Below are 22,813 nucleotides of genomic sequence, written 5' to 3'. Positions count from 1 at the left end.
GGCCCCGGCTCCAGCGGGAGCGCGAGACGCTGGTCAGGCCCCGCGGCGCAGCCCGGCCCCGCGCCGCCGCCGCCGCCGCCCCCGGCCGCCTGAGGCCCGCGCCGGCGCCCTCCGCCGTCTCCATTGCTCCCGCGGAAGCGGCGCGCGCACAAAGCCCGGCACCGCGGCTCGGGCCGGCGCCCGCTCCCCGCCGCCCGCGCCCCGCCGCCCGCGCCGCCGCCCGCGCCCCGCCGCCGCCGCCGCCGCCTGTTTCGCCGCCTGCGGGACTCGCGGAGCGCGTTACGTGCATGTCCAGTGGGGGAAGGTTTAACTTTGACGATGGAGGCTCCTACTGCGGAGGCTGGGAGGACGGCAAGGCGCACGGCCACGGCGTCTGCACCGGCCCCAGCGGCCAGGGCGAGTACACCGGCTCGTGGAGCCGCGGCTTCGAGGCGCTGGGCGTCTACACCTGGCCCAGCGGCAACACGTACCAGGGCACCTGGGCGCAGGGCAAGCGCCACGGCGTCGGCCTGGAGAGCAAGGGGAAGTGGCTGTACAAGGGCGAGTGGACGCACGGGTTCAAGGGGCGCTACGGGGTGCGGGAGTGCGCGGGCAGCGGGGCCAAGTACGAGGGCACCTGGAGCAACGGCCTGCAGGACGGCTACGGCACCGAGACCTACTCGGATGGAGGTAGGCGCGCGGGGCGGCGGGGGCGCGCGGGGGGCGCGGGGCGGCCCGGCCCCCTCCCCCGCCCGCTCCCCTCGCTCCCCCCCCTGTGTATCTCCGGCGCGCCTCGCCCTCCTGCGGGGCTGGGGGTTTCAGAGGCCTGGCCACAGGTTGCCCCTTGCGGGGGGGGGGTGTCCCCCTGCCCTGCCGGCTGGGGGTGAGGGGTGTCGGGCGGCCGAGCCCGGCCCAGCCGGGCCCCGAGCCCGGGGACCGGCGTCAGAGCAGGCCGGGGACCTGCGGGCAAGGCCCGGCCGGGCCTGCGGCCACCTCCGGGACCCACCGAAGTTGGGGTGGGGGCTGCGGAGCCCCCCTCCTCCGGTAGAGCTGAGGGTCAGGCCCCGGCCTCCCCCAGCCGCGAATCCACCCAGGCCAACCAAGAGGGAGCGACTGGGAGCTCGAGGCCGGGCCGCCTACCCGACCCGAAACAGCCAGGCAATGAACTTATGGGCGGTTGGACCCGGCCAGCGCCGTCGAAGCAGGCTGCTGGAGGGAGGGAGAGGGGGGAGGGAGGCCCATCTGTTTCCAGAGAGCCCAGGAATGTCGACTTCCCGGGGAATTGCTGGGTGCCATCCACCTAAGATGCCACCACACTGGGGCCGGAGCCGGCGGCCAAGGCCGGAGAGCTGCCTGTGTGACGGCTTCTATCCGGGAAGCCATGGCCGGCGTGGCGGCTGCCCCTGGCCTGGACCCTCCTGGAAGCCAGGCTCCAACAGACTGTGCCCAGAGGCCTCCCCCTCCCCCAGCTGTCTCTGGAGGTGCCTCCCACTGGGCAGACTGCTTGTTGTTCAAGCAGAGATGCCGGGGAAGGGAAGGGAGTTAGATGCGCTGCAGTGACTTGTGCTCCCCGGGGAGGAGGGAGCCCAGAGTGTCCCTGTGTCTCCCTGCCCAGGCGTGGAGGGGGGGCTTCCGGGCCTCATCCAGGAGTGAGGAGGGCTGGGGAGTAATTATTATTTTGGCTTATGCAACGGAGAGGCAGGGTTCGTTATTACCCAAAGAGGAGGCGGAGCCTGGGCAGTTAATTATATAATGCTCCTGCCTGTCTGCCGTGCCCAGCCCGGGGCCCAGGTGGCCTTTTCTGTCTGGTTGTTTTCCTGGAGCGGGCTGGAGTGGTTTGCTGACCCTGGGGTGCCAGGGGCCGCAGGAGCAGACGGCCCTCCCTCGGTTCCAGGCGTGGGCCGTGTGTGTGCACACGCAGGCCTGGCCAGGCCCCGGCAGCAGTTGTGGTGGCCGCAGTGGGTGGGCAGGCAGCCTGGCTCCCAGCTGGGCTCTTGGGGAGCTTGGAGCAGTTCTCGCGGGCGGGGGGAGGGGCTTTGCTAGACCGTCTGCAGAGCTACCTTCCAAAGGGGCTCCCGGCGGGGGGCCTGGGCCGCAAGGTTCTTCATGGTGTGGTGTAGGCCGGTCCCCACGGGCTGTGAGGAGGGTGGGGCCGCACCCAGTCCTGCGCCCCTTCCCCAGATGGCTCCTGTGTCCCAGGCCCCGCCTGAGCAATCCTTCCCTCCAGTCAACAAATGTTTGAGCAGGAACTGTGACATGCAGCTGCAGGTGTTGTGATGGAGGTCCTGGCGCAGCCTCCACTCTCGGCGAAGGGCTGGTGACTGCTCCCGCGAGTGGAGCTGGGGCTGGGGCTGGTCCGGCGTCCAGGAGCTGGGCTGTTCGTAGGAGGACACTTTCTGGACCCAGACCCCAGCAGGCGGCTCCTTCAGACTTCCGTCCTTGCCCCTCCTCTCTGGCTCCTCCGGTCCACTGTACAAGTGAGGCCAAGGGGCCGGGGGTCATGTGGCCTGGTGGCAGAGCCTGCCCTCTGTCTGCCACACCCCCCTGGCTCCCACCACACCTGCTGGAAGGCAGCCCGGTTTGCCCAGGTCCTCACCAGGCTGGCTGCCCGCTTGGCTGGGGACACGGCATTTGGGAGACTTGAACTGGCCTTTCTGGACTGGGGTGGGGGTCAGGACCAGCGTCCAGGAACAGGCCTCTGAGCATAGCCATAGCATCTTGTTAGCCTGGGGGGCTCTTGGGAGCCTGGGACCCTGGGCAGCCCTGCTGCAGACCAGACGGGGCAGCGTCTGCTGGCGCAGGACAGAGCCTCAGCGCCCTGCCCACCTGTGGCAGGCAGCAGGGGGCTGCCCCCTCCTGAGTGCGTGGTCCCAGTGCCGGTCCAACCTTGTGCAGAGAACTTGAGGTTGGCCTCTGCAGAGCTCCCCAACTTTAGTGCCGTTCCCAGTGCTGACTGGGGGAAACAGTGGTTGTCATGAATAATACAGGAGCAGCAAATGTATTCTGCATTTAGCTGGAGTTGGTATGGAATCCATTCCGACTCGGGACACTTGTGCCAAGTCCTCCTCCGGCTCACCCTCCCCCGGTGCGGGCCTCTGCCTGGTGAGGCCTGGGCCACGGGGCAGCAGGTGCACAGGCTTGCAGGGAATCCTGGCCCGTGCAGCCCTTTGTATTGTGACCTTGGGCAAGTTACTTGACCTCTCTGAGCTTCTTTTCCTTCACCTTCGCAAGGGGCTGCTGCTGCTGCTGCTGCTGCGTGGGAGTATCAACAGCAAGAGCAATACAATATGCATGCTTCACTTTTTTTTCTTTTTTTTTTTGGTGTAGGTCCTAGAACTGATCTTAGGGCCTGGCCACTGGTCCCTTTGCTTTTGTGCTCAAGGTTGATGCTCTGCCACTTGAGCCACAGCTTCACTTGTAGTTTTTTGGAGTTAATTGGAGATAAGAGTCTCATAGACTTTCCTGCCTAGGCTGGCATCGAACCAGGATCCTCAGATCTCAGTCTCCTGAGTAGTTAGGATTGTAGGTGTGGGTTGCTGGTGGGGGTGGTCACCATTTTTATTATTATAGTTCCTGTGTAGCCAGGCTTGCTAAGGGTGGCCGTGCAAGGGTCAGTAGCAGTACCAGGAGATTCTTGCTGTGTGCGAGGTTTGGGAGGATTCCCTGCTTCATCCCTACAGTGCTGGCGGCCTGCCTTCTCATTCCCATTCTCCATGTTGGGAAGCAGAGGCTTCCAGGCAGATGAGCTTTGGGTGGGGTGGGATTCACGGTTGGTTCTGGAGTCTGTGGGGCTCACCCTGTAAATTTCCTGTGCAGAGATGCCTTCTGCTCCTCCCTCTTCTCCCACATCCACTCCTCGCAGGGCTGCAGGCTGATGTACACGCACATGTGCGGGTGGGGCGGGGGGGGGGCGATGGAGAGGGAGGAGGCCTCCCTGGCCGGCCCACACTGTGGTTCGCTGACACCTGCTGGGTCCTTGTGGTTGGTTGCACAGGTAGACGTCCTCCCTGGGTGCCAGGGACCAAAAGTTACCCCTGAGATAAGCGCTCCCACACCCTGGGAGAGATGACTCATCTGCCACCCAGGCCTCTCCCCCTCAAACACAGGTCCCGTTCACCAGTCCAGATCCTCAACCCCCACAAATCACACACACACCCACAGCCAGGATTCAGAGCCCCCTCCCCTTCCAGGCGCACGCGCGCGCGCACACACGCGCACACACACACGCGCGCGCACACACACACACACACACACACACTACACCTGCTGCCCGGAGACATTTTCCATCCTTCCCCTGGAACAGCCAGGCGCACATCCTGGCTTTGCTGCTCTCCAAGCCCCCCTCCTCCCCCCCCCTCTGATGGCAGGCAGAGGGGCCCCGGTTTCTATTTTAAACATAGTTCTGCTACTAATGTCCCTCATGCAAACAACATTACCTACCCTCGGGCATGTTTTTGGTGCTGGGCTGTGACTGTGTGAAAAGTTCTCTTTTTAAGGAGTTGGGAGGAAGGGAGTCATCCATATGGATTTTACCCCAGGAGAAACCATTTCAGGACCAGAAAGAAACAAGCACTTAGCTCTTCTGAGATTTTTTCCCCCGGGCCCCTTAAGGGGCGTGGGGTTTGAAAGGCTTCCTAAGGTGGGGGGAGGGTGGGAGGGAGGGGGAGCAAACGCCTCATTCCTTGCAGGGCTGCCACCACCAGTTGTAGGAACAAACACCAGTATAAGAGCAAGCGTTGGTGAAAGGCATCCCTCCCACCAGCATGCTAGCACCGGGGCTGGTGAGGGCTGGGAGGGGTGAGGGCCCCTGCCCTCGTGGGGAAGGGGAGGAGCTGCGTTGTCACCGCTGGTGGCCGCGGCTGGCACTGTCACTTGGTAAATAGTTGCACAGTGAGCGAGCTGTGTGTGAGCGGGCTGGGCCCCTCCGAGCCCTGTGAGCCTGACCATTAGCACAGGTGACCCAAGGCCCAGCAGGGGGCTTCTTCCGGGCTCTGAGAGGAAGGCTCTGGGGAAGAGATGGTGTTGGGACAGGAATCTGTTTCCTTCCAGACTTTTCCCCTTCCTCAGTGTCGTATTCTCTGCAACTCTAAATGTAAGTGGCTGTTGGCCATGAGCTGGTAATTCTGCATGTGTTTCAAGGACAGGTGTTTGGGTCTGTGAGCACAGCGTGTCTGTGTACATTGCCCACAGGCCCCCCCCCCAGTTTGTATCCGCAGCGGGGAGGGGCCCAGGCCGAGCTGTGGACCTGGCCTTGGTTCTGAGGAGGCCCTGGTTGCTTCAGCACCTTGGAGAGCGCCTGCCAGACAGCCAGGCCCGTCTGGGCCCTGGCTCCCGGCTTCCCCGAGCCGGCCCAGGTGGGCGGCCCAGTGACCGCCTGGCCCTGGACTCCCGCACCCTTGGCCCCGGACTGAGCCTGGCCTCCTCTGTCGCAGGCCCAGCGCCACGCAACGCTCCCCTGGCTCTCAGCCTTTTCTCCAAGCCCAGCGCGGGCCGGGTGTGGCGCCACGTCCTGGCTGCCCTGGAGGCCACGCCCTGCCGGGAGGTGGAGGGGAGGCGGGCTCAGGCGGGGTTGGCCTGTGGAGGACGGGGGGGGGGGGGGGGGGGCGGGCATCGTGCTGGCACAGGCCTGCTCTTGGCTGTGGCAGCTGACGGAAGGGAACTTGCCCTTCCCTTATTTTTTGGCTGTATACAGGGATTTGAACTCGGGGCCTGTACTCTGTACTCGCTAGGCAGATGCTCCACCACTTGACCCCTGCCCTGAGCCCTTTTGGCTCTGTGTTTTTCCCGTTGTGTCTCACACCTTTGCTCTGGCCAGGCTGGACCACAAGGCTCTTACCTGTGCCTCCCAGATAGCTGTAATGTCCGGTGTGTGCCACCATGCTCAGCTACCTTCTCTTGAACTCAGCCTCCGCTGATTGATGAGGTGGCTCAGGCCTGCCCAGCCACAAGGCCACTGGCCACCTGTGGCTCTTTGAAGCTGAATGAATGAAAGTGAAATTAAGATGTGAGAATTCGGTTCTCCCGTTGCACCAGGCACACTGCTGAGCTCAGTGGCCGCTGGGCTGGCGCCCATCCTATTGGGCCGTGCAGAGATGGACGCTCATCTTTGCAGAAGATGGCTCATGAGGGCAGGTGTGAGGGTCTGCGTGCTCACTGCCCGGTGACCCGTGGCTGAGGCAGTGGTGGCACACACTTGTCACTCAGCAAACCCTGTGCAGTGACGGAACCGGGCGGATAAACACAGCCATGATGGCTCTGTCTGCCGTCCTCAAACCTGAGAGGTGCCCGTCTGGGAGCCCAGACTGGCCATGGGTGGCTGAGGGGAATGTCTCCTAAAGCGCTCTGTTACCAGGCTGGTGATCCCAGATCGGTTTTGTTATTGGCTTTGTGGCTGCGTGTGACAGACTGCCAGCATTTTACATGAAAATTTGGACAAAAGGAGCAGCAGGTGATAGAGCAGTTGGGTGGGAGCGGCCAGAGCGGGGCGGGAGCAAGCGGGCTCCTTGCAGAGTGCTGGAAGACTTTGGTTCCCACCACCTTGTGCTGCTGCTTTTCCTGGCCAGACACAGGGGTCATCTGAAAAGCACTCACAAGGGTGTGTCCCGTGGGCATGGCATGGGACTGGGGACCCTGGGGCCAGCCAGAGAGCACGCACTGAGCACTGGCTGTGTATGGTGCAGGTTTGGATAGCATAGAAGACTTGAAGAAATGAGCAAAGAGAAGTAGAATGTGTTGGGCGTGATGTCCATGCCTGTAATCTCAGCCCGGGGTCGGGGGGGGGGGGAAGAGGAAGAGGGGGGAACGTGAACAGGAGGTTTTGGTGTCAAGGGCAGCCTAAGCTATGTAGCAAGACCTTGTTTGTTTTTAAAGACATTTCTAAGAGAAGAAGCAGTCTGGACAGAGATGCAAAACTAAAATATGTGACACAAGGATTTTTCTTGTCAGACTTCGGGGACCTGCGAGAAGTGTGTCCCCAGGGTCGGCGGAGACCTGGGGCAGGTGCTGGGCTGTTCGGGAAGGTGCATGTGGTGGCAGTTGTTGGTATCGTGGGAGCCTCTTCCTCTCCAGGGTGGAGCCCCGTGCTTTCCCCGCACCCCGTGCATCTCCCTCCTCCCCAAGGCTGGCGAAGATGTCAGGTCAGCTCCTGTGCCAGCTCCTTTCGGAGCTCGAGACCCGGTCTCTGCGGCGGGGAGGCTGTGGGCTGCCGCCGCCGGCCCAGGCCAGTGCCTCCCACGCCTGGGCGTGTTTCACAACCTCCTGGCGGCCGGCTGTGGAGCTGGAACGTCCGGGCTGTCACCCAGGGTTTCTGTAAGTTTCTGATGCTGCCGCCCGGTGTCCAAGGACCCCACGTGGAGAAGCGTAGCTCGGCTCGTGCCTGTGAACGCTGTGAACACGCGCCACACGTGGCCTCGGAAGCCGTGACGAGTGTGGAGTCTCCGGCCCCTCCGCGGACCTGCGGGGGCAGGACCTGTGTGTCCGCGGGTCCGCTGGCATTTCAGTGCAGCAGCGCCGCTGGACACACTGGCTTCTGCCTCGGCCATGCACGCGTCTGTCTGGGGTGCTGTGAAGAGGGCTGGTGTCCGGGTGCACGTGGCGGTGGTTATGGTGGTTATGGAGGTGGACAGGCGACCTGCGGGATGGGCTTCGTTACCAGCTCTGCAGCTCAGGCCCAGCGCTGTCTCCTGAGCCCTGGAGTGCCGGGGGGGGGGGGGGAATCTCTTTGTTTACCCTGTGTCTAGAAGAGACATATTCCCTGTGCAGTCTGTGAGGGCAGCGCTGGTCGCACCCCGGAGGGGAGGGTTAACCCTCACTAGGTTGTATCTGCAGGAACTCTTTTTTCCCCCCAAGGAAGGCCACATTCCCAGGTCCAGGGTGAGGATTTGGGACACATGTTTTGGGGGGACACATCTGACCCCTGTGTCACCAGGGCTGCAGAGCCAGGGAAAGCCCTCTGACAGCAGAGTGCCCAGCTTGTTGAGTATCTGTTCTGTTCCATGTGTGTCAGACATTTTGTTGTCGTCATCATCGATGCTGTGTGTTTTGTTCCTTAACTCTGTGTTGAGATGAACCATTCTGCTTGCTGTAGACCGGGCCGCCGGTGACCCTCAGAGCCGGTGGCTCTCCCGGGGCTGGGCTGGTGGGGGGCAGGTGTTCGGGTCGTTAGGGGAGGGTACCTGGAGAGGTTAGGAAGCCCCAGCCCCTCCTCTTCCCCGTGTGCTTCCCAGCTGTGTGGGTGGAAGGGGGGTAGGGTCCACGCACACCCCTCAAATCACAGTGCCCCCCACCCAGCACTGCGCCAGCGGCTCATGGGCTGGACGCCCTGCAGGGCCGTGCGCACCAAGCCGTCCCTCGGGTGGCCGGGTAGGCCGTGTTCTGTGCCTCCATCCCTTCCCGCGGACCACGTGGGTCGGCTCTGCCCCGGGCTCCGCGAGTGGCATTGCTGTGGACTGTGTGGACGCAGTTTCCCGTGGGTGCTTGTGGTGCCCTTGGGGACAGGCCAGGGGAGTGCGGGGGTGGCTCTTCTGCCTTGGGAGGCGCTGCCGGCCAGTTTCCAGGGGCTGTGCCATTTCTATCCCAGCCAGCAGGGCAAGGACGCTGACGACCCCACATCCTCGCCAGCACCTGTTACTACCTGTCTTTCTGATTACAGCCAGCCTAGTGGGCGTGGAGTGGTGGGGTTGCATGGCTTGGGTCTGCATTTCCCAGGGGCTAATGAGTGTCTTTCCTGGTGCTCTCTGGCAGTGCCTCTGTCTGCTTCGGAGCCCTGCGTCTGTGCCGATCCTGGCCCTGGGAACTGCTGGGTTAATGCGCTTTTTGTTGCATGCTAAGGCTTTCTGAGAGCAGGGGTCCCGCATGGGAATGCTGACCAGCGGCAGGCCATCTGAGACCAGCCCCCCCCCGAACACCGGGAATGATGCCAGGCACACAGTAGGTGCCCAGTAAATGCTTCAGGGACAGCCCTGGTGTTGCTGTGCTCAGCCCAGAGGGTATCTGAGGTCAGGGTGATGCTGTTCAGCTCTGCTTGCTAGTTCTCTGGGATGCTGTGCCCGGGGTTCACGGCGTATGTGTGTGTGTGTGTGTGTGTGTGTGTGTGTGTGTGCTTGCATTGTGAGCTGCAGCCGTGTACTGGGTGAGGAGCTGAGAGCCAGCCGCAGCACTGGCCCTGGGGGTGTGGAGGAGGGGGAGGGCAGAGGGGGAGGAGCAGGGGTGGGTGGCAGACCAGAGATGTGGTGAGGTCTAGGGCCTGGAGCAAGCTGCCTGGGGCAGCGGTGTGGGCCAACACCCAGGAAAGAGTGTAAGAGGAGCATTTATGCGCCCCGGGCACAGGCCGAGAGCTGGGGGGGTGCGTTGGGGGCCCTCCTGCTTCACCTGCAGGCTGCACAGCCTACCTGGCTAAGAGCACCCCGGGCACCGGCAGCTCCCGCCTTGGCCTGCAGCCATGCCCAGGCCCTGGAGGGTTCCCCGTGTCCTGAGGGAGGGGCCCTGGTGAGGGGCAGCGTCCTGTCCTGTGGGTGGAGAAGGGAGTGCCAGCCTGAGCCCAGGAAGCAGGGAAGAGGAGGCGAGGAGGGAAGGGAGGGAGGGGGAGGAGGAGGGGCCGGGAGGGGAGGGCGAGGGGGGGGAGGTGCAGGGACCTGGGACGGAGTCTTCCCTGCTGTCGGGGCCCTTCTTATTCCCCACTCCCTGCTCATGCTTTCAAGCCTCGAGCATTTCCACTGGAGCAGTTTTGCATCTTTCCTTTCAATCCATGCAGCTTCTGTGAAGAAGTGAGTCCCGTCAGGAGGCAGAGACTGAGGCCAGAGGCACAGCAGAACTCGGGGTGGAGGGGAACAAGGTCGGCTCAGAAGCAGGACCTGAGTCAGGGCTGCCAGGTGGCCAGGCTCTCCCCCTCTCGGATGCCCAGTTCCAGGAAGGGCTCTTCGGAAAGCTCTGGAAGTGGGAATGACCCATCCATCTCGGCAGCCAGAGTGGGTGGGGCTTGAACTCTGGGTCCCGCTGGGCGGAGGCCCAGGGGGGAGCTCAGGTCAGGCTCTCGGGGGCTGGGCAGGTTCTGGGCCTCTGAGAGGCAGAGGCCAGCTGGCCTGGCCTGCCTTCTGGAAGCCTGTCCCGTCCATCCTCAGGACGGTGCTGCCCGGTCCCGCCCCCTCCCCGACACCGGGACCCCCATTGTAACCCCTGGGGCCCTGCCCAGGCCCTTTGGCCACAGCCCCTGTCCTGAAGAGCGTGTTAGCAAGGACGGGAAGGACGTGGGCTCTGGGGGCCTGCACAGCCCCGCCTCCCGAGGGACTGCGGGGCCGTGGGGCTGCCTGCCCTGCCCCTGCGCGGGGAGGGACGCGGTTCTGGGTGGTTGCCTCCTCCGTAGTGGCCGTGCTGGACATGATTCACCACCACAGGAGAACAGCGGGCGCGGAGCTCCGGGCTTGGAGACCCCTCCCAGGGAGTGGACGGGATGGACTCCGCTTCCCAGAGGTGTTTTCCGGGTCTTAGACACTTCCTGTGTGTCCCTGAGTCCTCCAGGACTCATGGATGATGGCTAGGAAGACGTTTCTAGAAATTTCAGCTGTCTCCTGTATTCGCAGGGGCGGGGATGGCCAGCTGGGAGTGGATGCCTCGGGGAACTGGGGACGCTGGCGGCCCGAGGGCCTTCCCCTGAGGTACAGCCAGGCCTGCTCTTCCCAGAGCCCCCTCTGGGTAAAACTTCCTGCCACCAAGGGGCACTCGGTGCGGTGCAAGCTTGGGACCAGAGACGCCAGCTGTGCAGTCCCAGCTCCACCCCGAGCTCTGGGCAGGTGACTGATCTGTAGCAAAAACTCAAGTGTTTGCATCCAGCAAATGAGCGCAGACGCAAGGGCTTCCCCTGGGGCTGTTGCCTGGTTGGTGGGTAATGAGCCTTTGTCTCCTCAGAGGGTTGGAAGGAACCCTGAGAGCCGCCGCACCTTCCCCTCCCTGGGAACATCTGATGGGCCCCACATCTCAGATCCGCCCTGGGGTACCCCTGCGTCTGCCACGTGACCGGGGCGTGGCTTCTGGGAGGGCAGAAGCCCTGGAGCGTGGCTTACTGGCCTTGAAGCTAGCTCGGGTTATACACATTCTACTCCAGCTCCTCCATTTGTCTGAACCCACAGACCAGGACAAAGTCCTCTGCTAACTGTGATAACGTGCCATCCCTGATGCGGTAGTGGTCATTACAGGCAGCCACAGCCACCCACAGGAGCTGGGAGAGGGCGGGAGGGGCGCGCGCAGAGCTTCGTACAGGCTGGCGGGGGGCCGGGACCCACCTTCCAGCTCCTGTGCACTGGACCTCGTGTCGCCCGCCACCTTCCCCACGTCCGTGGCACGCATCCGCTGCCTCCCTGCTCAGGCGCGGTTTGTCTGTCCCCGTCCTGCTGCGGTAGGTAGAGATCTTCCGTCTCTTCCTGGATGTCCCCATATTGTTAAGTCACAATGTAAACAGTCAGATGCACTCCCAGCGCGTTCCACGGTTGTGACTGTGCAAGACCTGCTGCTGCTGAGCTAAGCAAAGCGCTCTGAGCCCTCCACGCGCAGCTCCAATCCATAATGGCCTCATTTTTCTCAACTGTGTGGATTTCTTCAAATCACTGGTTCATTTCCCCCATCCTCCAAGCGCGCCATCAACATGCTCTCCCAGATTGTCTCCAAAACACACAGATTCAAGTGTACCGATGGCCTGCACCCCCCATCCCCCATTCTTCTCGGGCCTCCCCTTTGTCCTTCCCGTGTTGGGTGATCTCTCCATGTTTGGCTCTTCCTTGATGTTCTCCCTTATTTTGGTGGAATATGTGTTGTAGCAGCAACCCAAGAAGGACACGTGGGAGAAGTCTCTGTGGCCCAATTACTGGATTGTTAAGTTGCTATAGAACGTAGCCTGGAAGTCGTTTTTTGTTAAGGGTGTGTGTGTGTGCGCACACGCATGCACATGTGCACGTATGCACACCCATGTGCATGAGTCCTGGGGTTTGACCTCAGGGCCTGGGCACTGTCCCTGAGCTTTTGTGCTCAAGGCTAGCACTTTACCACTCTTCCACTTGAACCACAGCACCATTTCTGGCTCTTTTTGGTACTTAATTGGAGGTAACAAGTCTCACAGACTTTCCTGCTTGGGCTGGTTGTGAACCTCATTTCTCAAATCTCAGCCTCCTGAGTAGCTAGAATTACAGGTAGGAGCTACTGGTGCCCAGCTTGGATTTGGGACTTTGTTTCTTGCAGTGTGTAAATACAGCTAACTCCTCACATGCCAGAGAGTGCTGCAACCAGCCTAGAGAGCGACTTTTGTTTTAAATATGGTGGTGACAGTTTGGAGACATGGTCACTCCTCCTCTCTCGTTGATCATGGGGCTTGAACTCAGGGCCTAGGCACTGTTCCTGAGCTCTTTTGCTCAAGGCTAGTGCCCTACCACTTTGGGCTACAGCGCCATTTCCAGTTTTCTGGTAGTTGATTGGAGATAAGAGTCTCATAGACTTTCTTCTTGGGTTGTCTCTGAAACTGTGATTCTCAGATCTCAGCCGTCTGAGAAGCTAGGATTACAGGCATGAGCCACCAGCACCCGGCACATAGACATGGTCACTCAAGTCTTTTCTGAGGACAGCTTACCAAAACAAGAAAGAAATCTGTGTGACCAAGAAATTTGGCTGTAGGAATTTGCCCTCAGGGTACAGTTGAACATTATGTGTAAATACTAGCCGTCAGTGAGGAGCGAGATGGGGCCTCAGGTTTGAACTCTGTGCTGTATGTGCTTAGCATGCATGCATGCCTGGTTCAGTTCCAGCACCACACCCCTGCACATGCACACAGACACGCACACCCGCACACACCCGCATTGGGGCATGCGTGCACACACATGCACATAAGTGCACACGCATGTACACACAGCACAGACAGTGTCTTTCCTCTTCAGGCTTGTCATTGGTCAGCGTCCTGCCCATGTGGTCCCCAGCCACGATCGTGCTCTGCTACTCTGTCTCTGGATATATGGGGTCTCTGTCATTTGTCCTGAGAGTTGTTGGGGAGATCAGCTCTTGGCTGAAGCCCTTGGACCTGGTCTGCATGCTCAGTGCCATTTCCTTCTGGTCAGTGGCCCCTGTAGCTAGAGGGTCCTCCAGCAAGCAGGTGCTGGTCCTCTGGCCCCAGATCAGGTGGGAAGGCCAAGCACAGGCCCCCAGGGTCAGCCCCCCCCATGCCCCTCCCTCGGGGATCCTGGCCAGGTCCCCAAGGACCCAGCCCCATCCTCAAGTCCAAAGTTGCTTCCAGTGTTTGGACAGTGGCCGGCAGTGGCTTCTTTGCCTAGCAGGCTAGCCACCCCTAATCCAGCTTTGGGGTACAACGTGACCAAAGTGGACAGCCAGTGTTCACCCCGTGGCTGGGCGGGACAGATCCCCGGTGCTTCCTGAGGGACCGGGCTGCTGCCAGGCCCCGCACCAGCGCTGTGCCCCTCACCCCACCCGCTCCTCCTGCGCAGTAGGCCCTGCCCCCGCCTCCCCCGTGCAGGCTCCGCGTCTGGAGACGTCCATCTCAGACACGGCGTCGCCTGTATGTGCCGGCCTCGTGCCCGGCTAGGCAGGCGCTCCCTGCTGAGCCCTAGCACTGCAGCCACTCGCTGAGCCGCGGCTGAGGTCTCTCGGAAGGATGACTCGGTCATTGTCCTGTGCACTCTGTGAACTTCCCACCCATCTGTCCCCCCGGCCCCTAGGTCCCCCTTCCTCCCCGCCCCCTGCCCCAGCCACATGGAACAGGGGGCGGGGCCATCTGCCGTCCCCAGGGGGCGTGCATCTGTTCAGTAGGGAAAACATGTCTGAGATACCTGCAGCCTGGTCCCGGCCTGAGTGGGTGTGTGGTAGGGTGGCGTGGGCCCTGAGCTGTTGGGCTGTGGTTGGGGAAGGTCCGGATGTTGTGAGGGGTGTGGCTGCTTGGCCTGGCAGGATCGGACCGGATGGGGTCGTTTGAGTAAGGAGATGGGACTTGTCCTGTGTTCCAGGGTGGCCTGGACTCTGGCCTCGGCCCCTGCAGTGCTGAGACCGCGGTGCGTGCTGCCACAGCAGGCTCCGCAGCTGTGTCTTACGTGTGCCTCTGGGTGGTCTGAGCAGGCGCGTGGCGCTGCCATCTTACCACTGTTTCCAGATGGTTCCATCGCCCTAGATGGGCACTTGGTCCCCAAGAAGCAATCTTATGCGTTGCCCCGCCCAGCGGTGCCTCGCTGCTTCCTGGTGCGTGGACCTGGCCCTCCCGGCCGTCAAGGGCGTCGCTGGGATTGGTCCGGCCTCCTGTCCCCGCGTGTCGGCAAGGCTGCCGGGCGCACGCCGTGACGCCGTCTCCCCTGTCCTGGATGGCGTGCCACACGGTGGCGCGGCCATGTTTAGTTGGCGCCTTTGTCTGTTGGTGGACGAGGCTTATTTCTGCCCTGGGTGCGGGGTGCCTGCCCGGCCCCGCCCCGCCCCTCCTGCTGCTGCGCTGGCGCTTCAGCTTTGAGCCTGCGCTCTTCTCTGCTCGCTTGCCTCTTCCACGGGTCCCGGCTCGGTGGGTTATACACTCTTCTTGGATGCGCTCTTTGGGATGCCCCCGAAACAGCTAAGCCCCTCATCTAGTTGCCCCCCAGCTGCCTCCTCATGCTCAGGTTGGGGAGCCCTCCCTGTGTCCCCAGCACCTCCTCATGCTCAGGTTGGGGGAGCCCTCCCTGTGTCCCCCGGTACCTCCTCATGCTCAGGTTGGGGAGCCCTCCCTGTGTCCCCAGCACTTCCTCATGCTCAGGTTGGGGAGCCCTCCCTGTGTCCCCCAGCACCTCCTCATGCTCAGGTTGGGGAGCCCTCCCTGTGTCCCCCAGCACCTCCTCATGCTCAGGTTGGGGAGCCCTCCCTGTGTCCCCCGGCACCTCCTCATGCTCAGGTTGGGGAGCCCTCCCTGTGTCCCCCGGCACTTCCTCATGCTCAGGTTGGGGAGCCCTCCCTGTGTCCCCCGGTACGTCCTCATGCTCAGGTTGGGGAGCTCTCCCTGTGTCCCCCGGCACCTCCTCATGCTCAGGTTGGGGAGCCCTCCCTGTGTCCCCCGGTACCTCCTCATGCTCAGGTTGGGGAGCCCTCCCTGTGTCCCCCGGTACCTCCTCATGCTCAGGTTGGGGAGCCCTCCCTGTGTCCCCCAGCACCTCCTCATGCTCAGGTTGGGGGGAGCCCTCCCTGTGTCCCCCGGTACCTCATGCTCAGGCTGGGGAGCCTTCCCTGTGTCCCCCAGCACCTCCTCATGCTCAGGTTGGGGGGAGCTCTCCCTGGACTTGGATGCCCTGCATTCTGCTTCCTCCCCCCACCCTCTCCTGATCTCCTAAGTCGGAAAGAAGCAGCAGGAAGGAGGCAGGTCACAGCACCCTGTCTTTGGAAATGGCCGCCAGTGACGATGACTGACGCACTGTACCCCCAGCCGCGTCACCTAAAAGGGAGCCCAGGCTGGAGGGCTGTCCCCCCTGCACCCTGTGTTCCTGCCCTGGGAGCCCCCCCCGCCTCACACCCCTGCACCCCCCACCTCGCACCCCTGCACCCCCCACCTCGCGCCCCTGCACCCCCCCGCCTCGCGCCCCTGTACCCCCCCCGCCTCGCGCCCCTGCACCCCCCCGCCTCGCGCCCCTGCACCCCCCCGCCTCGCGCCCCTGCACCCCCCCGCCTCGCGCCCCTGCACCCCCTCCCCCCAGCCACCCTGGGAGCTCACTTCTCTTCCCCTTGCCTCCCCAGGGACATACCAGGGCCAGTGGGCCGGTGGCATGCGGCAGGGCTATGGGGTGCGTCAGAGCGTCCCCTATGGCATGGCGGCGGTCATCCGCTCGCCCCTGAGGACGTCCATCAACTCCCTGCGCAGTGAGCACACCAACGGCGCGGCGCTGCACCCCGACGCCTCCCCCGCCGTGGCCGGCAGCCCCGCCGTGTCGCGGGGCGGCTTCGTGCTGGTGGCGCACAGCGACTCGGAGATCCTGAAGAGCAAGAAGAAGGGGCTATTCCGGCGCTCGCTGCTGAGCGGGCTGAAGCTGCGCAAGTCGGAGTCCAAGAGCAGCCTGGCCAGCCAGCGCAGCAAGCAGAGCTCCTTCCGCAGCGAGGCCGGCATGAGCACCGTCAGCTCCACCGCCAGCGACATCCACTCCACCATCAGCCTGGGCGAGGCGGAGGCCGAGCTGGCCGTCATCGAGGACGACATCGACGCCACCACCACCGAGACCTACGTGGGCGAGTGGAAGAACGACAAGCGGGCGGGCTTCGGCGTGAGCCAGCGCTCCGACGGGCTCAAGTACGAGGGCGAGTGGGCCAGCAACCGGCGGCACGGCTACGGCTGCATGACCTTCCCCGACGGCACCAAGGAGGAGGGCAAGTACAAGCAGAACGTGCTGGTGAGCGGCAAGCGCAAGAACCTCATCCCGCTGCGGGCCAGCAAGATCCGGGAGAAGGTGGACCGGGCCGTGGAGGCCGCCGGCCGGGCCGCCACCATTGCCAGGCAGAAGGCCGAGATCGCCGCTTCCAGGTAGGGGGGCGTGGTGCGCCGCACGGGGGAAGGGGGTCAGAGACCACACTCTGGTCAGTAGGAGTATTACCCAAACTGAGCCCCATGGAAACTTGGGGCTCCTTGGAGGTCTCCCGGGGTGGCCGTGGAAGATGTAGGACGTGGAAATGGTTGATCTGAGGTCTGGGGACTGCTGTTTCCTCCTCAAACATGACAGCACCTCTTTTCTTCTGTTCCGCGACAGCCGGCGTGCTTCACGGAAGCTGTGGAGGGCTGGCGCAGGGGCCGCCCTGGGCTGGTGGGTGGTGTGGAGCAGCCTCGGCGGCAGGGCTGTGGGACATGGAGCCCGAGGCTCAGCGGACCTCTCCATCCTAAGGAACGTGTCCGGAGGAGGCTGTGGGTGTCTGTGGGCTTCCGTTGTCTCGGGAGCCTCAGGGCTGAGAGGTGCCTGGTCTGGCTCCTGAGAAGCTGTAGAGGCTCCAGGAGACTGGGAGCTGGGGAGCTGAGCCACCCAGCCACCTGCCCCGGGGGGAAGGAAGCAGCACCGTAGGCCACCAGGGCGCCGCAAGTGAGTAGACCTGGGCTCTGCCACAATCTAGCTACTGGGGGGCTTGTCCATACCTCAGGGGTGCTCGGAGCCTCTGCTGTCCCCGGCAGGGAGCCATGGGGCCCGGGACGATGTTCCTGTGTCTGTGTGGAAGGTGTCGGGTTTGCGGGCAGCGGGGCTGGGCCCCCAGGAAAGCCCAGCTCAGTGGTGCTCAGCCCTCCAGCCTGGTCGCCAGCCAAGGGTGAGGCCCTGTGGTTGGTGACATGACAATGAAGGCGGTGGCTGTGGGTCAGCAATGGACACCTGTCCCTTGTAACAGTTGACATTTAGAGAGAAATGAGACAGCTCAGGCCGGGAAGGTGGCTCAGTGATAGAGTGCTGGCCTAGCATGCATGAAGGTTTGGGTTCGATTCCTCAGCACCACAGAAACAGAAAAATCTAGAAGTGGTGCCGTGGCTCAAGGGGTAGTGCACTGGCCTTGAGCACAGAAAGGCTCAGGGACTGTGCTCAGGCCCTGAGTTCAAACCCCAGGACTGGCCCCAAAAAGCAATGAGACAGCTGTAAGGAGGAGTAGAATTCCTGCCTGCGAGGGAGGTCTGGAGGTTTCTGTCAGGCTGGTGTGGGGCTGGCGTGGTCAGTGCCGTGAGCCGCTCCTGGACGGGCTGGTCTCTCTGACCCCTGGTTTCCTCATCGGTGGTAGTGAGCGGGAGATGGCACCTGCCAGGCTCGCGTGGGGGATCCGGCCCCGTCCTGTGGCCCTGAGGTTGGAGCAGCACAGGGCTGGACCGGGGTTGGCACTGGTGACCTGGCCTGGCCGGGCCAGAAGGACAGGAGGGGGGAAGTCTGGCTAGGTGGCCTCCCCGCAGGATCAGCCCTTCGGGCCCTGACTGGGGGCCACCCCAGGGTGGAGCCGGCCCCTCTGGGCGCACGTCCCTGTCCACAGATGGGTGTGTGCACAGGCGGAGAGGGCGTGGAGGGGCAGGTGCTCACAGGCCCCCAGGCGCCTCCCAGCTTGTTGAACGCCTGCGCCCCTCAGGTCTGGCTTCCCTGACTGGAGCTTGGCTTGGACGGGTCACAGTGGGTTGTGGTGTGACTGGGCCCCGTGTCCGCGGTCACGGGAGCTGAGGGAGCCTCTGTGGGGCGGAGCCGCTGGCAGGAGGTGGGCTTGCGGTGCGTGTCCGGGCTGGCCAGCCTCTGCCCCTCGTGAGTGCTTCGGCGCCGGTGGGGTGGCCGCGGTGCTCCCGGGCGAGGGAGGGGGAGCTGCCGGCCTCATGGTGAGGAGCCGCTGGCAGTGAACAGCAGGGCCTCCGGCTTCAGGTTGGAGCAGCTGTGTTGCGTGGTGGCCGCCGAGTGCCTGGCCTGGCAGCTGCGGTGGCCCCAGGGCTGGGAGGTGGCGCAGACACGGGGCCTGGTCCTGCCAGCTCCCGCCCGCCCGGCAGCGGCAGACGCGGCTGTGTCCTGAGTGGGCCGGGCTGTCTCGGCAGCTTCTCTAGCAGTGGTCGCGGCACGGACAGGACCTGGATTCCGAGGGCCCGGCCGCCCTTCTCTCCCACCCAGCGGGAGCCTGGCCTGCGCTCACAGTGGGGCAGGCGGTGGTCTCGGGGCAGGGCCAGCCCAGGTCTCCACTCCCTGTGCTGGGTCACCGGGGTGTCGGGGTGCTCGCTGTCTGCCCCACACACTGGTGTGGTGCCGGCTTTCCTAGAAGCCTTGAGGCTCCCTGGGCCGGGCCTGGGCTGGGCCTGGCCCGCAGGGCTGGTCCCAGTGGGTCAGCGCGTGAGCGGCGGCGGTTGCTGCCTCTCCTGCTTCCTCCCCCTCTCCACCCCTCTCCCCCTCTCTCCCTCTCCTTGCTCTCTCCCTGCTTCTGTCTCTGCCTCCTGCCTTCTCCACCTGCAGTTTCTGGCATTTCCCCCAGGGCTGGCTGTGGCAAGTTCAGAAGGTTCCACTGGCCCCCAGCTGGCACCGTGTATGGCGCTCTGAGGGCGCCAGCCTGGCAGGACACGCTGCGAGCGGGGGGGGGAGGGGTGCAGCTGTGTTCCCTGCTGCGATCGAGTCTGGGCTGCCACGGTGGCCCGGTGTCCACCGCAGCCTCTGCGCCCCGTCTTAGCCCTATCCCTTAGTGATTTTCCCAGCAGGGCTGCCTGGCGGAGCAATTACTTGAAGTGGCTGAGCGATTACCGGCGGGGTGCCACGCTGGCTGTGACCTCAGCTACGGCTCATCTGTGCCCAGCTGGGGTGCCCATTGCAGGCCCAGACACCCCGCCCTGCTGTCTGCCGCCTGCCGCCTTCGAGACCAGCCCCTGGAGCGGCGGGGTGGAGGGGCATGGGATCGGCTTTCTGCCATCTCTGATTGATTGGTAGTGGCTGCCCAGAGCATTGAGTTGAGAAGGATTCTGAGGCCAAATCCTGCTGGGGCTGTGGACCTTGATTGATTAGTAATGTCTGTCATGGGTATATAAAGCCGTGTTCCAAGAGCGGCTGTGCATTGTGCACGCCTGGGCTGTGTCAGCAGTCCCTTGTGCGCAGCCTCCCGTGCCCACCCTCTGTGCCGATCTGAAGCTCTGCAGAGTGAGCTCTCACCTCCTCTGGCTCCAGGTGCCCAGAGATTTTTTTCAAGTTTAAAAAATTATGGGCCGGGCGCTGGTGGCTCACGCCTGTAATCCTAGCTACTCAGGAGGCTGAGATCTGAGGATCGCGGTTCAAAGCCAGCCCGGGCAGGAGAGACCATGAGACTCCTATCTCCAATAAACCACCAGAAAACTGGAAGTGGTGCTGTGGCTCAAGTGGTAGAGCGCTAGCCTTGAGCTGAAGAGCTGAGGGACAGCGCCCAGGCCCAGAGTTCAAGCCCCACGACCGACAAAAAAAAAAAAAAAAAAATTATGGGTCAGGTATGTTGATGCATGCCGATAATCCCAGCTACTTGGGAGGCAGAGATTGGAGGATCACAGCTAGAGGCTAGCTCTGGTAAACAAAAGCAAAAGGGTTAGGGCATGACTCAAGTTGTAGAGCACCTGCTGAGCCTGGGAGGGCTTTGTGTTCAGTCCTCACTGCCACAGAAAAACCTGGTAACTTCTGCATGAGAATATCATCTTAATCATTTTAAAGTTGATTGTGCAGGACTGACAGCATTAAACAATGCGTCCTGCTTGCCGTGCAGCCCGCCCCTACGTAGGAAGGCCACGGTGCCCGCTGGGCTCCCAGTCAGAGCAGCCACGGCACCTCAGAGCCCAGAGCAGGCCTGGTTTGGGCCAGGGAGGACGGCTGGCAGGCTTCCCTGGGAGCGTAAGCAAGACTTCCGTAAGCCGAGCCTCCCTCCCCGGTCCTTTCCCGTCGGGTCAGCGCTGCCTGGCACTTCTGTTACATAATGTGCCAATCAAGACCGTACGTACAACCATCTCTACAAATAATTGGATGCTTGGAAACCCTCGGCTTCCTGTGAGCCTGGGGTGGTGGACGTGCCTGAAATCCTTGCACACAGGAGGCAGAGAGGCAGGAGGACCTGGAACTCTGGCCCAGCACCGCTACACGGTGAGACGACCTTAAAAAAAAAAGCCGGATGCTGAAGGCTCCTTCCCGACTACCATCCAGCAACTCCGGAGGCTGAGATTCGAGGTTTGCAGTTTGAAGTACAGCCAAACAGGACAGGGAAGCTTGTGAGACTCTTATCTCTAATCAACCACCAAACACTGGAGGTAGAGCTCTGGCCTCAGGGGGAGAACACTAGACTTGAGCAGAAGTGAATTGCTCAGGGACAGCACCCAGACCCTAGGACTGGCACCCACAAAAGAAATTTTAGAAAGTATCTAAAAAAAACCCTACCAAGACACTTGCTTTACTTATTTATTTTGCCAGTTCTGGGGCTTGAACTCAGGGTCTGGGCACTGTCCCTGGGCTGCTTTTGCTCAAGGTTAGCACTGTACCACTTGAGCCACAGCCCCACTTCTGGCTTTTTCTGTGTATGTGGTACTGAGGAATGGAACCCAGGGCTTCATGCATGCAAGATGAACACTCGACCACTGAGCCACCTTCCCAGCCCCACTTGCATTATTTAACAGCTAGCTCCTGATGATAACCAGCATCTCTCCACTTGGGCCATTGGTTACAGAACAATACTATCTCATAATGAGATAACCATTAAAATTACCAATTAAATGCATACATAAAGTGGGTCACAGTGGCTCACACCTATAATCCCAGCTACCAGAAGATGGGGGGAGATCACAAAGGTCAAAGTTCCAGGTCAGCAAAAAGTTAGTGAGACCCCATCTCAACCCACAAAGCTGGGCATGGTGGTGTGCCACCGAAAGCGATCACACCGACATCGGAGGCAGAGGTGGCAGGATCAAGGTGCAACCCTGCTCAGCAAACACTCAAGGGGAAAGGACAGCTAGAAAACAAAGAACTCGGGTATGGCTCAAGTGGTAGTTTGCCTGCTTAGCATGAGGAAGGCCCCGAGTTCGGCCGGCACCTCTCCCTCTCCCTGGCGGGTGCCGCCTCCAGCCCCGCCTTTCAGGACACTGACTTCCACTGGGTAACCCAGATGTCCCCGGCCACGCCTGGAAAACCCCAGGGACAGGGTGTGTGTGTGTGTGTGTGTGTGTGTGTGTGTGTGTGTGTGTGTGTGTGTGTGTGTGTGTGTGTGTGTGTGTGTGTGTGTGTGTGTGTGTGTGTGTGTGTGTGTTGGATGTAGTTTTCAGGTCCTCTATACCAGGCTGAGCCCCGGGGCATTACAGACCAGCAGCACCTCCTCCAGCCTCCATTTTGGGAAGGGGAGAGGAGGCCTCCTGGGCCCTGCTGGGCCCCAAGCTCGCTCAGCCCGGCTGGCTGCTGTGCCCACTGGGATCTGGTCTCTGGGATCTGCGGACGTGTTACAAACACCTCGTTAACCTGGGGGGGGGGGGTGGCGCGGCTTCTGAGAACGCAGTTAGCAGTGAGAAGCTGCTCTGGCTGCTCCCGCCAGGGCCAGGCGGGGGCTCTGTGCACCGCCGCCCAGGGCCTGGAAGCAGCTAGCTTCCCCGGGTCCCCTTCACTCCTGCGGGAAGTGTCTGCAGGCGGGGAGGTCGGGTGCCCACCTCCAGGGTGCAGTGGGCAGAGCAGGCTGAAGGCCGGGCTGGGAGATGCAGAGCGCAGGAGTGGGTAGGAGCGCTCTTGGCTGTTGGGGAGTCACTATGTGCTGGGGATGTGTGCTCACATCACAGCATGGAAGATTCTAGGCTGTGTCTGACTCTGTCTCTGTCCACTTGTGTGTGGTTGGGCCAGTGAGTCCTTTCTACGCAGGAGCTACCGGTCAGCTTGAGGCTGCAGTGTGAGGGAGCGCCGTGGGCCGAGGCCGCAGCGTGGGGTGTCCGTGGGGGGCCAGCACGCAGGAGGCTCTGCTCTGCACACAGCGCTCGCAGCAGGTGTGTGCGTGCGGTGGGTGATGCCAGCCTGTCCGGAGCCCTCCGGTGCAGCGCGACTACCGACCCCAGCCCCGGGCTGCCGTGCCCCGACCCCAGCCCCGGGCTGCCGTGCCCCGACCCCAGCCCCGGGCTGCCGTGCCCCGACCCCAGCCCCAGCCCCGGGCTGCCGTGCCCCGAGGCTGTGCGGGCTGTGTGGGCTGTGGCTCTCCTTCCATTTCTGACAGTGGAGGGGCGGAAGTGGGGGGCGGGAGGGAGCTGTGCGCAGAACCCGCTGCCATGGACTCCCGTACCCAGGCCCCAGGAGCAGGGGTGAGGTGTGCTGGAGTCCCAGTGTGGGGACAGGGTCCTCAGGGAAGCCCCTGGGGCCGCCAGCACGTCCAGGGCACCCTGGGATGTTGAGCCCCC

The 22,813-nt window shown here is 62.6% G+C and overlaps 1 protein-coding gene and 1 long non-coding RNA gene across 2 annotated transcripts in view; one reads left to right on the top strand and one right to left on the bottom strand.

Moving 5' to 3' along the window:
• Positions 1-216: 216 nt before the first annotated feature.
• LOC138823505 (junctophilin-3-like) overlaps positions 217-22,813 on the top strand; it is a 37,936-nt gene continuing 15,339 nt past the window's right edge. Inside the window, exons 1-2 of the mRNA XM_070016872.1 lie at positions 217-669; positions 15,709-16,486. Coding sequence (XP_069872973.1) covers positions 288-669; positions 15,709-16,486 — 1,160 coding nt within the window. The 5' untranslated portion in view covers positions 217-287. The remainder of the gene's footprint in view (positions 670-15,708; positions 16,487-22,813) is intronic.
• LOC138823508 (uncharacterized) lies at positions 9,715-17,193 on the bottom strand. Its single transcript, XR_011370842.1, has 3 exons — positions 17,087-17,193; positions 16,557-16,795; positions 9,715-9,733 (listed from the first exon to the last, which is right to left on the bottom strand). It is a non-coding gene; the product is annotated as an uncharacterized lncRNA (long non-coding RNA).

The sequence above is a fragment of the Dipodomys merriami genome, unplaced genomic scaffold (genome assembly GCF_024711535.1).
Source record: "Dipodomys merriami isolate MVZ:Mamm:240054 unplaced genomic scaffold, mDipMer1.0.p SCAF_120, whole genome shotgun sequence".
NCBI lineage: Eukaryota > Metazoa > Chordata > Mammalia > Rodentia > Heteromyidae > Dipodomys > Dipodomys merriami.
This window is presented reverse-complemented; position numbering and strand designations above follow the sequence as displayed.